Source organism: Magnolia sinica, chromosome 14, assembly GCF_029962835.1.
Source record: "Magnolia sinica isolate HGM2019 chromosome 14, MsV1, whole genome shotgun sequence".
NCBI classification, from domain to species: Eukaryota; Viridiplantae; Streptophyta; class Magnoliopsida; order Magnoliales; family Magnoliaceae; genus Magnolia; species Magnolia sinica.
In genome coordinates, this window is record NC_080586.1 from 23,857,437 (window position 1) to 23,872,967 (window position 15,531).

Genomic DNA, 15,531 nt, shown 5'->3' on the forward strand with positions numbered 1-15,531 from the left:
TCACTTAGATTTGTTTCTATGCTTGCTATTTTGTTAATATTGATTTAGGATATGATGGGGATTCTTGCTTTTGTTATTTAGGGCACTCTTGTCATTATGAAAATTCATTAATATAAAAGATGAAGATTGAGGATGTCAACCCTAATTTGGGTCCCTGTCTTCTCCCAACCTTCTCATCTTCTCTTTCTTCTCTTCCCTTTCTCTTTGCCCATACTTTTACATGTTACCCTTTTCTTTTGTAATGTTTTGTGCGTGAGTAGGTGAATGAAATTCACGTGATCTCACCTCTCATGTAATTAGTAATTATTAGATGCGCGTGGGCTGGTTGTCCGTGTTGTATGTTTTGTTCGTGATCATCTTCATACATAGCCGGTTGGAAAGTGTGGACATGTAGACTGATTTCTCTCTCCAAGCGTGGTGTACACATTGTGTGAAGTGTACAAGTGGGGTGTTCATTGATCGTGCTAGGTCAACTTATGTTTGTGCAAGACTCGTCGTATTCTCTTTTTCACTTGTTTTGATGGAGATGAAAAGTTACCTGAAATCTGGATTTATAAATCCATCTGATTTTTTATCGGTCAAGATAATCTCTATTAAATTAAATAGAACAAATTATCTCCAGTGGTCTTAGTCCATCCAAATGTTTCTAATAGCCGAGGGAAAATTAGCATATTTGACCACAGAGAAACCTGATGAGAGTTCTAGTACTTATGATCAATGGATTCGGGAGAATGCCTAAATTATGAAATGGTTGTGGTGTGAAATGTACACGGTCCAACGTTTGGGCACCTTGGGCTTTTGGGATTTCAATTAGATGTTTGGATTGTGTTTTAGGCCCATAGTTATATCCCTCTTTAAGTCACTTAAGCAAGAGGGATATTTTTGTAATTTCTAGCAATTCCCGATACATTAGTAAAACCCTAATAAAACTAAGATGTAGGGATATGTGGAGGCTTCTCTCTTAGAGCTATTCCATGGTGCAACCGGGTGATGGGAAGGATCTGCCTAAGCGTAGGCACCTTCAATCTCAAGCACGAAACACAAACAAATAGAAGAAAACAATTCAAGAGATTTGAGTCAATTCAAAGGTGTCTTCATACCACTCATCTCAGGCCCTTATATAGGCTTTTGAAATGTACATACAAGGAAAAATATGAAGTCATTCACAACCGACGACTTATTACAAAGGTGGAAAAGAGATTAAAAGAGATAAGAATGCATTAAAAATGTTTGACTACTGGATTATTCTTAAAAGATCTAGGTCATCTTCAATGCTTTCTTCGTATAGAAGTAGCCAGATCCAAGGAAGGAATCATTCTTTCTCAACAGATATGTTTTGGATTTGCTCATGGAAACATGTTTTCTTGGTATTGAGCCAGTCAATACACCAATGGATCCCAATCACAAACTTGTAAGTGATCAAGGAGATGCAATGAAAGACTCAGAGAGGTATAGAAGGTTTATTGGAAAACTTATCAACGTAACTATCACTCAACCAGACGTATTATGTTGTGAACATGGTGAACTAGTTTATGAGTTCTTCAAGAGTACTTCACATGGATGTGGTTAAAGGAGCACCAGGTCGGGGAATTTTGTATAAACGAAACGATCATCTTCAAGTCATAGGGTACTCTGATGCAAAGTTGGTAAGTTCTTTAGTAGATAGATGATCTACCATAGGCATTGCATGTTTACAAGAGAAAATCTAGTCATAGAGGAGCAAGAAGTAAAGTGTGGTGGCCCAGTCAAGTGCTAAAGCAGATATAGAACAATGACTCATATTGCCGTTATTTTGGATCAAGAAATTGTTCTAGGAAATGGGGTTTACACTTTACAATGAGTCTATGAAGTTATTTTGTGATAATCATTCCACATCCCACATTGCGAACAATCCGGTGTATCATGAAAGAACTAAACACATTGAAGTCACTTGTCACTTCATACGTGAGGTCTCTAGTGTCAAGATCTCTCCACCATACGTCCAATATCAAGATCAACTTGCTAATGCATTCACCAAGGCTCTTCGTCACAGTCGAGCTATACTATGTACTCCAAGCTTGCATCGACAATATGCATGCTCCAACTTTAGGGGGAGTGTCGATGGATGTGAGTGTGGGTGGGTTGTACCACTGTACCCCAACTAGGTTCAGTTAAATTTATTTCTATGCTTGCTCTTTTGTTAATAGTGGTTTAGGACATGATGGGGGTTCTTGCTTTTGTTATTGAGGACATTTTTATCATCATGAAAATTCATTGCAGTAAGAGGGGCATCAACCCTAATTTGGGTCCCTAACTTCTCCCATCCTTCTTTTCTCTCTTTATTCTCATCTTTTCTATCTCTCTCGACTTCTACAAAGGTATCTTTGGTGATGTTGTTTTGCAATAGCCCTGTTATTGCAGTAAGTGCCAACCATCATGTAAGTCTTTCGAAAACTAGGACATGCCCTTATCTGAAGGTTTTATTGTTATTTAAATGGAATAGAAGCCATTGCATTTGTTGGTTTTTGTTGAATATTTGTGATGGCTTGGTTGTATTCACGATGATTTTTAGCCTGCATTGGTCCTTTGGCATTCCAGATTCTACATTTGAAGAGGCGGAGCGAGCTATCATGCACGGGCTTCCTTGCCTACATTTGGTTCTATCCTTTGTCTTCGAGTTGATTGTTGAGTGCGATTCACTATATGTTATGGCCACAATTTTCGATGGAGCATTGCAGATGCATTTCATGGGATAATTTGCATGTTGCCAGTGTTCGAGTTGTCGGTATCGCTACAAGTTTCGCTGACCAAAGATAAAGATATAATATTGTTATCACCGATAATATCGCCGATAACCGGAAATGTGGGAAAAACAGGAGGAAAACGGTAGATTTTTTCAATGAAACTTCAAGAGATGCCTAAATACACATATTTGCATATTTAGGAATAAAAAAATTTGCACAAAGAATGCATACACAATAAGTTTTCATTTAATGGGGCTTAAAAGCATGCGCTACCATAAGATATCATTCCAAATACCATGTGGTCCCCATAAGATTTGGATTTGCTTCAATTTTTGTGACTATTTCCTAAAATGAGCTGAAAATTTTGATGGATGACATGGATATACAACACATACTTCAAGGTGGGCCCCATGGTTAGGGAAACACCCACTATAGTGTTACCTGGGTAATACTAATCTACTCGTGACAAAATTGATGTACACAATGCACATGTGTCAACATGGCACATAAGTACAAGATGCGATCCATCCATTAGGTTGATCCAACCTTATACATGTTTTTCAAAAATAATTATGATCCAAATAACATGCGGGCCCTAACATGGAAAATAGGTGGGCAATTAAAAAGCTTCACCCCTGTTGTCAGAGTTGTACATTTGTTTTGCAAAATGCGGCCCACTCGACTAGTAGATCAAACTGATTCTTGGACTATGGCATCAATGCAGTGATGCCTTTTTTAAAAATTTATTACAGTTAGATCTTGGACACATCATGCCATGTAGGCACGTACATGATGCATACATGAGCTTTTATTGCATGCGTGTGGCTTAGCAAGGCTCCATGGGCAAAAGAAACCCTACAAGGGCGCACTCTTCACGGGAGTTTTATGATTTGCCGCCCCTCCAATACACGTGGCAAAATGACATTTCATTTGAGTTTATCAACACTGTCCATTTCATTTTGCTATATAATTTTAGGACACAAGCCCCAAAATTAGGCAAATCCATGGCTCAAGTGGACCACACCATAGGAAGCAGCGGTGATAAAATGATCATGGTGGGGATCCACTCGATATTTGGATCTACCTCATTTTTGAGATCGTATCATAAAATGATATAAAAAAATGGATGGATGGCCTGGATGAAACACATTTCATAGTCGGGTCCACATTACGTTGAAAAGTAGCCATTTGCTATTGGATATGTCGCAAGCCAAACTGCGTCCTTTTCCAACTAGGTGGGTGGGACGGGACTTGTCTGTGGGGCCCACCTCAATGTACATGTTGTATATCCACGTCATCCATCCGTTTTACCAGATCATTTTAAGGCATGGTCCAAAAAATGAAGTAGGTCTAACACTCAAGTGGACCATTGATTGCACCTCAAGAAACGATGGTAACTAACCATTAAAATCTTTTTGTGGGCCACAAAAGTTTTGGGGCAAGCTTATATTTATGTTTTTTCTTCATTCAGTTATGTGTGACCTTATGAACAGCTTGGATGGGAAATAAACATTATGGTGGACCCTAGCCCCTAGGAAGTTTTTAATGGTGGGTGTTCAACGACCATTGTTTCTTGTGGTGTGGTCCAGCTGATTTCTAGATCTGCTTTGCTTTTTGGCCTATGCTCTAAATTTACGTGGAAAAACTAATGGAAGGTGCAGATATACGATGCATACATTGATGTGGGCCCCACACAGTCAGACACATCATGGTTGTTGTGTCCATAAGAAATAAAAATGAAAGGGAAAGTGAGGGTCGAATCATTGAAGCCGACCTTTTTGAAACCCCCATTTCAAAACCCTAAATCAGATCCTCTCTTTTGAATCGAAGCGTTTTCAAGCCCCTTCAATGCAAAAATCGCAGATTCTTTGCAATAGGAGGAAATTTCAGCGGAAGATCTCCTACACCCTCGCCGAGATTCCCAAAATTTCAAGTTTTTTCATTCCCCTCAATCCAAGCACCTCCAAAAGGAAATAAAAAAGGTATTTTCTTCTTTTTTCGAGTATTTAGTTTGGACCTCGAATTTGTTGCAGGATGAAAATGCCGAAAATTTTCCCTTTCTGTTGACGATAATAGGGTGGTTGTTGGATAGAAACAATAACTTAGCGGCGATAATTTGAAATTGTCGGAAAATCCGAAAAAATCGGCAAAAATTCGCCGATATCTGGAAGGGAAACGAAATATGTGGTGTTCGATATCGATGACCCAGCAATACCGAAAATATCGACGACAATTCAATAATGTTGCCGATAATTTAAACACTGCAAGTTGCAGAAATTGACATTTTTCGGTGTATGACTTTCACAGGGAAGCAAACTTTATGGCCTAGTAGTATCTTTCCTGAGTAGTTATGCCTTCTCGGCTTAAGTTTCCATTTAGGTGTTATATGGGATGTTTTATATCTCAATTTTTATTGATAATTAAAATATAGTAAAACAAAAAAGTAGGATACATGCCTCCTTCTATTTCAATCACTAGCATATTATAGCAACATAAATTCACAACTAAGCTTGAATTTATACTGTACTGTCTTTCAAAAGAAAAAGTAGAAGAATCTTGAATTTATATCTCCATCCTATTGTTCTTTTTAAAAAAAAAATAAAAAATATAATAAATGTAGAGCTGAGCAATCAAATGACTCATCTTTAAAAGTTTGACTAGCTAGGTATACGGTCAGTTGTTCATGCGAAACCTTTCATTTAGATGATTTCAATGCAATTCAGATGGTTCCATGTTTCTTTGCTGTTTTAATTTTGTGCGTGTGTGCGTGCGCGGGCACCATACGATCTTAAGTATCATTGTGGCCAAGTATTTCATTTCATGCTATTGCAAGTGGTATCTTCTATTTTATATCTATGAGGGTCAATCTTCTTTAAGATCACATCATAGTGCACTTGTATTCAAATTCACGATGCAGGCAGAGATTGAGAAAGTGAAGAAAAGAAGGGAGGAAAGAGCAATTGAAAAAGCACAACATGAAGAGGAAATGGTTAGCTAAATCTTCTATCTTTCATGATGCATCATAGGTTTCAACTAAGCTATCGGTCCATGTGATATAACTGTGTTTATGCGCTATTGTAGGCAATGTTGGCATGGGAACATGCTCGGGCTGAGTTCCAGGATTGGGAGAAGAAAGAAGAGGAGGTATCAATGGAAAAGTCTTGGATGCCCATTTTCTTATTTTCACCCATGACATTGTTGCTTTCGATATATTGTAATATTTCAGTCTTTGTCCAGCCATTCACTAAGATATCTGTGCTTACCAGTTGCTAACATTTTTATCCGACAGTTCCATTTTGATCAAAGCAAAATTAGGTCAGAGATTAGATTGCGTGAAGGGCGTATAAAACCCATTGACATTCTTTCAAAGAACCTTAATTGTTCAGAAGATTTCGACATCGAAATAAATGAACCTTACACGGTCTTCAAGGTGAATATCCTTTATGTTAGCATTTATTTAATTATTTTTTGTTTCCATGATGGACTTCTACATTTATTTAATTATTTTTTGTTTCCACGATGGACATTACCCTTTTTCCTTTCGTCCTTGTTCCTTTTGTTTATTTGACACTAGTTCAAGCTTTACACATTTGTAACAAGTTAAGGGATTCCTTCCTTTAGAATTGAAATGTCTAATTTCACTATGTTAGAACAAGTTCTTTGGTATATATTGACTGCATTCAGATTCAATAGAAAATCTATGTGATAATGTGTTTATGTCCTATAAAAGGACTGCTTTTAATACGGACACTAATACGTATAATATATGGTTACAAATAGAACAATGTCAAGTATGTGAGACCAGTCTAGTTTTAGCAACATTTTGAATACGAGGATAAGGTGGTTTTTTAGTAGTATGTGCTCATTCATTGAAGATTCTTTTCTTTAAATGAATAGACCAAAACTCCCTTAGGGAATTTTTTGAAGATTTAGCTGCCGTCCAGTGCTCCTGCTTGATTCCACTTTGGTATAGGGACTAGACCACATTTCAAGAAAAAAAATGGTATTAGATTTCAGAGGGAATTTTGGCATTTAAGATCATGAATGCTGTGAAGTGTGAACTATGTGAATGGGTACTTGGTGTTCTTTTTTGGCACTAATTGTTTGATTTTGTGTTAATATTAATATGAGGTCCTTTGCTGGTTACCCTGATCAGACATTCTCGAAGATTCTCATAGATTATAATGCTTCTGCTTGTTTGTGATACTTAATCAAAGTCTCGATAAATTCAGAAGCTTGTAACCAAACTTGTCTCTAGACAACTTTCTGTTAGTTCAATCTATTAGAATTTCTTAATTGTGCAACACATTAATCTTATTGTTTCTAGTCTTCACTTTGTTCTAGAGGGTGTGTTTGGATTGAGGGTAAACTAGGGGAAGCATTCAATTTATGCCAACAAGACGTTTGCTCTTGCTTGGGAAACAAAGAATGCCATGGCAACTGTTTGCCTTTGCCTTTCTTACCTCAACAAGGGAGTAAAACCTTTTTTTTTCCCCCTCTAACAGGGTGTTTTAAATGCGAAATTGGAGGGAAAAGAGGCTTCCCTTAGTGGGTTGCAATCCAACACTGGACAATGCAAAGGAACAGCATTATTCAGGACTTTTCTTTAGCAAACCAAACAACTGCAAGGGTTTCCTACCTTTCAGAAGAAAAAAAAGTGCAGAGGGTTTCCTTCCTGATTTTAGTTTACCATCTATTTATGTATTGCTTTCCCTAGTTCACCCCAAATCGGAACCTGCCCAAATAATAACAGTAATTTATGTGCCGTTAAGTCATGTACTTAGAAATCATGGTATCTGCTGTTACTTTTATTGTAAGTTGTAATAAAATGCTATTAGCTGATTCATTTTTCTGCTTCCAAACTGATTGATTTATGGAATCATTTTATCGTAAAGTATTTCACTAACTAATGCTGATGACATTAATTTTTGTCATTATAAGCTGACTAGGTTGAGATGAATATAACAGGGTCTGACGGCTAAGGAAATGGAGGAGCTTTGTGATGACATAAAAATGCATATGGATTTGGACAGGGCAACACTGACACATATAGAGTTTTGGGAGGTCTTACTCTCATCCTTTCCCTTGCCTATAGAGAAGTACCCACAGTTTTTTTTTTTTCCACCTATGATTTTCTTGCAACCACATGATTCTAATTCAAATCTCCTGCATAGGCGCTGAGCTTCTTATTCATTTCTGACAGTGTAAGATGTTCCAATTTTCCATACAAAACATCATGAGAAGATCAATTGCATGCTTCCAGTGTGAACCAATTATCCCTCTTCCAAGTGAAAATACTTGAATATAGAACTAATTCTCATGTTAGGTGGAAGATCTACAAAATACGCATTGCAACCTAATATTTTCAATATTTTATAAGGTCCTGCACTACGGGCTTGTAATTTCTTCATGGCCCCTTGCGGATCCGTTTTGGCCTTATCTGAACCATCGCATAATCTTCTGCTTGAAATTCTTTATACTTGCAATGAGAGTCAGCAAATATTTTGTACTTTTCATTGTTCACATTAATCCATTTCTTAATTTCAGCATGTGAGTCATGAATATGTCGTGCAAATGCATCTGCAGACTCTGATGGCCTATGGGAGACTGACATGGGAATGAGATCTATAGGCTTCTTAGGTTTGTAACCATGAACTACTTCAAAAGGACTCATGTCTATCGACCTATTGACTAAACTGTTATAAGCAAACTCTGCAACTCATAAAACTGAATCCCAAGTCCTAACATGATCACCCATAAGACATCATAACAGGTTTTCTAAGCTTTGATTAACCACTTCCATTTGACTGTTAGTTTGGAGATGGTATGCCAACGAGAACTAGTGTCTCATACCCATCACATGCCAAAGTGTCTTCTAAAAATAACTCATGAATCTCACATCTCTATCAGACACAATGGTCTTTGACAGACCATGCAAGCGAACCACCTCTCTAAAGAAAAGCTTGGCAATGTTGGAGGCATCAAACATTTTCGAACATGGGAGAAAAAGGGCCATTTTTAAGAAATGGTCCACCACCACAAAGATAGAATCATGCTTTCTTATCGTCTTGAGTTAGCTCAAGCATGAAATCCATAATAATATCTTGCCACGGAGTGCGTGGTGCTGGCAAGGGCGTATATAATCCAATATTTTGCCTTTTCTGCTTTGCCAATTGACAAGTCCTACATTGCTCGATGATTTTGGCCATGTCTTGCTTGAGGCTGGGCTAATAAATCCTATCCTCGACAAGGGCAATAATCTTGTCTCTATCAAAATAACCGGCTACTCCTCCGGCACGAAGCTCCCAAACTAAAAAATCCTAAAGGGAGGTGCGGGGAATACAAAGTATGTCACATTTAAATAAAAACTCATTAATCAGTAAAAACCCACTATCACTCCTCGACTGGTCATCTAAAAGTGATGTGTACACTTACCCAAAATCTGGGCACACAGAATACTCTCAATTGTTCGAACCTAGTAACTTCTAGACATGTATTGGAGTAACACCACTGGACAACTGAGGGCATCGACAGGTTTGTTCTTGACTCCGGCCTTGTGTTTCAGAACAAATGTGTACTCCTGGAGAAACTTAACCTACTTGGCATGTCATGGGTTTAATTTCTTTTAGGAGTTGAGGTATCGCAAAGCCTCATAGTTGAAAAACAAAATGAACTGTTGCGGTAGTAGGCAATGTCGCCAATGTCACAAGGATTTGACTATCATGTAGAATTCCTTATCATAGGTAGAGTATCGTTGCTTCGCCTCATTCAACTTGTTACTGAAATAGGCAACATGGTGCCCTTCCTGGCTAAGCACTTCATCTATACCTACTCCAGATGTATCACACGCAACCTCGAAAACTTTAGAAAAGTCAGGAAGGCGCATGACATGAGCTTCAATCATCTTTTAATCTCTTTGAAAGCTTTGGAGGCCGCGTTAGTCCATTTGAACTCTCCCTTAGGGGGGTCTGTTTTGTTGTAAATGGAGGAAAATGCAAGTAAATGGGTAATAATTACCATTTACCCATGTTTGGTGCGGTGGTAATTACCTCCTTGCAACAGCCATTTGAAAAGGATCGATGTAAATTTGTGGGCCCCACTATGATGTCTGTGACATATCCATGCCGTCCATCCATTTTGCCGGAACATTTTAGGGCGTGAGTCCAAAAATGAGGCAAATCTGAAGCTCAAGTGGCCCACACTATATGAAATTGTGGTCATAAAAGGTTTTTAACATATGCATTCAACCCATTATTTCGTGTGGCTTGGTCCACTTGAGCTTTGAATTTGCCTCGTTTTTGGGCTCATGCCCTAAAATTAGCCCGCAAAATGGATGGACGATGTGGATAAGCCACATATATCACAGTGGGCTCCACATGAAATCTCACTTCTTCCTCGGTTTTATTTAAAAAAGTAAGCCATCACTATTAGCATAGAAAAAGTGCAAGAATTATATCGGTAATTAATCATTATCCATTTACTTGTATTTGCGTGAGGGAATTGAAAAACAAACACCCCCTTAATGCAATCTGTGATGGGAGCCATAATGGAACTAAAGCCTCGAATGAACTGCCTATAGAAAGTAGTGAACCCATGGAAACTACGCACTTTGTGAATGTTCCGCAATTTAGGCCAACATATTATGGCCTTGACTTTCTTGGGATCTGCAAACATGCCCTCTGATGAAATAGAAATAATGAACCCTAAGAAGATAACTTTGTCAGACATGAAATAACACTTCTTCAAGTTGGCATATAACTTCTAGGAACCGCGCAAACTTGCGTCAAATGGTGGAGGTGTTGTTCCCTGGAGGTACTATAAATGAATATGTCATCATAATATACCACGAGAAACTTACCCATAAAGGGCCTCAACACTTGTGCCGTCACTCTCATGAATGTACTCGCAGTGTTGGTCAAGCCAAAAGACATCACTAACCACTTGTATAGCCCATCCTTCATCTTGAGGTTGTCTTTTATTCATCTCCTAGGCGAATACGTATCTGATGATATCCACTTTTGAGGTCAATCATTGTGGCACCAGCCATCATATTTAACATGTCGTCAAGACATAATATAAGAAATCAATACTTTACCGTGATCTTGTTGATGGCCTTGTTGACCACGCACATGCGCCAAGTGTCATCTTTCTTAGGCGTGAGGAGGGGTGGTATGACACATGGACTCAAACTCTCATGAATGAATCCTTTTCTAAGAAGCTCATCCACTTGCTTCTACAATTCCACATGCTCCACAGCCCATGGGCTTCGTTTGGTAGTGAGGAAGGTTTGGTAGAGTTGACCCGGGGACAAGATTGATAGCATGTTGAATGTATGCATGGGAGGAAGCTCATTCGGTAAGTCCTTTAGGAAAATATCACTAAACTCCTCCAACACCAGAATCACTTCAGGTGGTAACTCTACACTAACCTCAGGTGTAACCTCTCTTACCACGAGGGCATACACCATCGAATCAAATTTAGTCTTCCTTTCAAATTCTTTGGTGTTGATTATATGGAGAGTCTTAGGCTGGGACTTCCTCACATCTTTTGAGTCACCCTTCTTGACGTCCTCCTTCTCCAGGGTGCTTTTGGGTGGGAGAGGATTTAACTTTATCCTCTTACCTTCATGAATAAATGAACACATTCGAACGGTTGAATATTGTCACATGACGGTCATACAGCTAAGGTCTGCCCAAAATGATTTGGCCTACGTCCATGCGCAAAAACATCACACCACAACGTCTTTTTAGGATATAAACTGTGAATGAGAATGAGACACCGGTGAGAAACCAGCATCGAGGATGCATTAACCCATGAAACTCAATAGGGCTAAGGGTGAGGGATGGGTTTTTAATCCAAACGAGATACAGTGCTCACAGAGACCACATTGGTGCAACTGGCACTATCAATTATCACCTTGTAGTTTTTGTCACCACACTTAAGTGTGGAAAATTGAATTCATGCGCCAATCATCACTCTCTTTAGCTTGGGCTAAGGTGCATCCGACAACTACAAGTGGTACAGTCGCGACTCCTTCAACTTCTTCATCACTAGTACCAATTTCGGGTTGATATTCTTCTTCTTTGCAATCTACATAATCATCCACATCCTCATCAAACTCACCAATCACGAAGGCCTTACTTCGCTCTTTCGTAAGGCACTGGTATGTGAAATGGTCGTATCCTTGGCAATTGCAACACTACGCTTGCCCACCTACCCTCGAGCTGGTACTAGCTAAACGTTTACCCTTCACATCCTGGTTGTTGGACAAAGTGCCAGTAGAGGCTTTAGAGTAACTCCCAAAATTAGGCTTGACTCCCTTGGGAGTGGCCTTGACATTGGAATCGCGTGAGTCGAATCGCCTCATGAATTGCAGTTTCAAATACCACTTGAGCTCTTGCACCAATTGATATGCATGCTCTAGGGCGCTAATTTTGTAAGATAAGCTCTCACTAAAGCTCGAGTCGAAGGCCCATCCTGAAATGAGAAATAATCACTAACAAGTCCGGAACATTACATCGCATCATATATTCATCAAACTTGGCGATATAATTAGCCACAAGCATTGATCCTTGACTATGGGATTGCCACTGATCCAAAAGCTTCTGGCTCTAAGAGAGAGGAAGGTATTTTTCCTTCAAGATCTCTTTCATCTTGGCTCACAGTGAGATCAGGTCATCTCCAAACATCTCCACCTTCCTATCGACATTCCTCCAAACAACTTGGCTCGGCCCACCAACTTCATCTTGGTGAGCCTCACCTAACGACAATTGGACATATCGTACCACTAGAAATAATGATCCATGTCCACAGGCCAATCGAGGAAGGCCTTAGGGTCTAAGTGACCATCATAACTCAGTGCCTCAACTTTCACACTTTTCATTACTCGCTCATCAAGATCATAGTGGTCTTGATACTCTCCAAGGGGTGACTAGGTACGCAACCCACCACAACCATTACCTTGGCTACGACCTCTCCTATGCCTTTGAACTTCACCTCACACTTGAGATTGGTCATCTTTCCAATTGTTGGGGTCAGTGTTTGAAATATCGGTATCGTGCAATGTATCACAACCTTAGGATACATATACGTATCAGTTATCACATGGGATATATCGTTTGTATCGCATAATTTATCGCACTTTTTGGGAAGCATGGGGAAACATTGGCAAAATGGTTGATTTTTTATTTTTATTTTAATGAAACTTCAAGACCTTAATACACACTTTTAAATCATAAAATCTCAAAAAAGAAGTGCGCATAATAAATTTCCTTTGTATAAGGTCCTAAGTTATGCGTTATCTGATTGAACTAAGGTAAATATATTCAAATATGATGCATAACATTTATAAATGGATAAAGATATGTATGAAAACATAACCAATGCATTCAAAAGCAAAAGATATAGTAGAAATTATAAAACATACATATCAATGATGTGTGTATTTAATATCCACCTCGTCCATCCATTTTTACATTATCCAAAAAATGAAGCAGATCCAATAATTAGGGGGACCATACCATAAGAAACAATGGTGATCGACCATTAGTGGGCCACAAAAGTTTTGGATCAAGCTGATAATTGTTTTTTCCCTTCATTCAAACTTATGTGCACCACGCAAGTGAAAACAGTTGGAATTGATGCTACCGTCGAAAACTTCTTGGAGCCGTAAAAGGCCTTGATGAATTGATGCTACCGTCGAAAACAATAGGGCCCACCTCGATGCATGCATGACATATCCGCATGGTCCATTTGTTTTGCAACCTGATTTTAGGGGTTGGCCTAAAAAATGAGGCAGATACAAATTTTAGGTAGATGTGGACCACTCCACACGAAATAGTGGTTATTGACCATTAAAAATTTTGTGGTCCACAAAATTTTTTGGATCAAGCTGATATTTGTGTTTTCCTTTCATCCAAGTCCGTGTGAACTTATCAACAGGTTGGATGGTCACAGTGGACCCTAGGAAGTCTTCAATGGTGGGGGATCAATGACCACTGTTTCTTATAGTGTGGTTCACTTGAAACTTGTATCTATTTCATTTTTGGGACCATGCCATAAAATAAGCAGTCCAAACATATGGACAACGTTGTTATGCAGTACATACACCGAGGTCGGCCCTAAAAGTTTACTCATGTACGCAATTTGTTTGGTCAAATCCAAGCAACCAATGACTTGGATGGAACCCTGACCATGGGGCTACCTTGATATAAGACGGTTTATCAACACTATGTATTCATTTTAACATATCATTTTAGGGAATGGGCCGAAAAATAAGGCAGATCCAAATTTGAGGTGGACCACACCACACAAAATAGTGGTCATTGAATGACCACCATTAAACTTTTTTGGGGCTATAAAATTTTTGGATCAAGCTAATATTTATGTTTTCCCATCCAGGTTTGTCAAACCTTACGAATGGATTGGATGGCAAATAAACATCACGGTGGGCCCTAAGAAGCTTCAATGGTGGACATCATTGCCAGCGCGTTTTCTTGTGGTGTGGTACACTTGAGCTTACACGTCTCCTTTTTGAGATCATGCCCTAAAATGACTTATGAAAATGGATGGACAGTGTGGATTGGCTAGTGTACTACACACCAGCGACTTGGCTGGTGTGGGTATGTGTCGTGCGAAGATGGGATGCGGATTTCTTGAGAAATCCTTTCACAGAGACTACCTAGGTGGGGCACACCATGATGTTTGTGAGAAATCTACCCCGTCCATCCATTTTGTGAGTTTATTTTAAGACTCGAGATAAAAATTGAGTAGGATCCAAGACTCAAGTAGGCCGCACTAAAGGAAAAGGTGGGTAGGGAAATTCCTACCGTTGAAACCTCCTTAGGGTCGACGATGATTTTTACATTCCATCCATACCGTTCATAACGTCATTACTACTGGGATGAATTGAACACACAAATATTAGACTGATTCAAAACTTTTGTGGCCCCAAGAATATTTCAACTGTGGATGTTCAATCCTCACGTTTTCGGCCCACTTGAGTCTTGTATCTGGCTCATTTTTGGCCCCATGTCCTAAAATGAGCTCAAAAAACAGATGGACGGGGTGGATTTCTCACAAACATCACGGTGGGCGCCACATAAGTTTCCAGTGCAAGAACTTCCTGCGAAAGCCTTTCGCAGGAAATCCGCGTCCGCGAAGATGAGCGCTGACGATCCTCAAGCTCGAGTTGTACAAACAGTTCAAAGGAGATCAAAATTACATGCCCCACAATAATGTATTTATTATATCCACACTAATCCATTTGGAGAGATCATTTTAGATCATGAGCCCAAAAATGAGTCATATCCAAAGCTCAAGTGGACCACACCACAAATAGCAATGAGGACAATGATTCTCACCGTTATAACATTCATAGGGCCCACCATAACGTTTATTTTCCATCCAATCTATTCATGGGGTCACACAGACCTTGATGAAGAGGAAAAACAAATAGCATATCGATCCAAAACTTTTGTGACCCCCAAAAGGGTTCATGGGGTTGTCTGTACGGACAGTCGTATGATGCATCTCTGCACGGGCGTACGGACCGGGTTGTCCATATAGGGGGGGGGGGGTGGACGGCTTGGGAGTGGTCTGGGTGGTTAGAGTAATGGTTTGGGTTAGGTTCGGAAGGACTAGGCTAATGGTGGTAATGTTCTTTGGTTGGAAATAAAGAAAAGGGGGAAAAAAAAGATGATAAGAGAAAAAAGCAAAAATAAGATTACCTGGAAAGAGAATAAAAGAAAGAAGATAATTATAATTAGTCCACGGCTTCACACCAAACTCCAATCACACGAGGAATTTT

At 39.3% G+C, this 15,531-nt stretch overlaps 1 protein-coding gene across 1 annotated transcript in view; it reads left to right on the top strand.

Annotated features, from left to right (window-relative positions):
• Positions 1 to 15,531, top strand: part of LOC131225674 (splicing factor Cactin-like) — a 38,513-nt gene that overhangs the window by 8,444 nt on the left and 14,538 nt on the right. The window contains exons 5-8 of the mRNA XM_058221242.1: positions 5,641 to 5,712; positions 5,805 to 5,867; positions 6,013 to 6,153; positions 7,692 to 7,787. Coding sequence (XP_058077225.1) covers positions 5,641 to 5,712; positions 5,805 to 5,867; positions 6,013 to 6,153; positions 7,692 to 7,787 — 372 coding nt within the window. The remainder of the gene's footprint in view (positions 1 to 5,640; positions 5,713 to 5,804; positions 5,868 to 6,012; positions 6,154 to 7,691; positions 7,788 to 15,531) is intronic.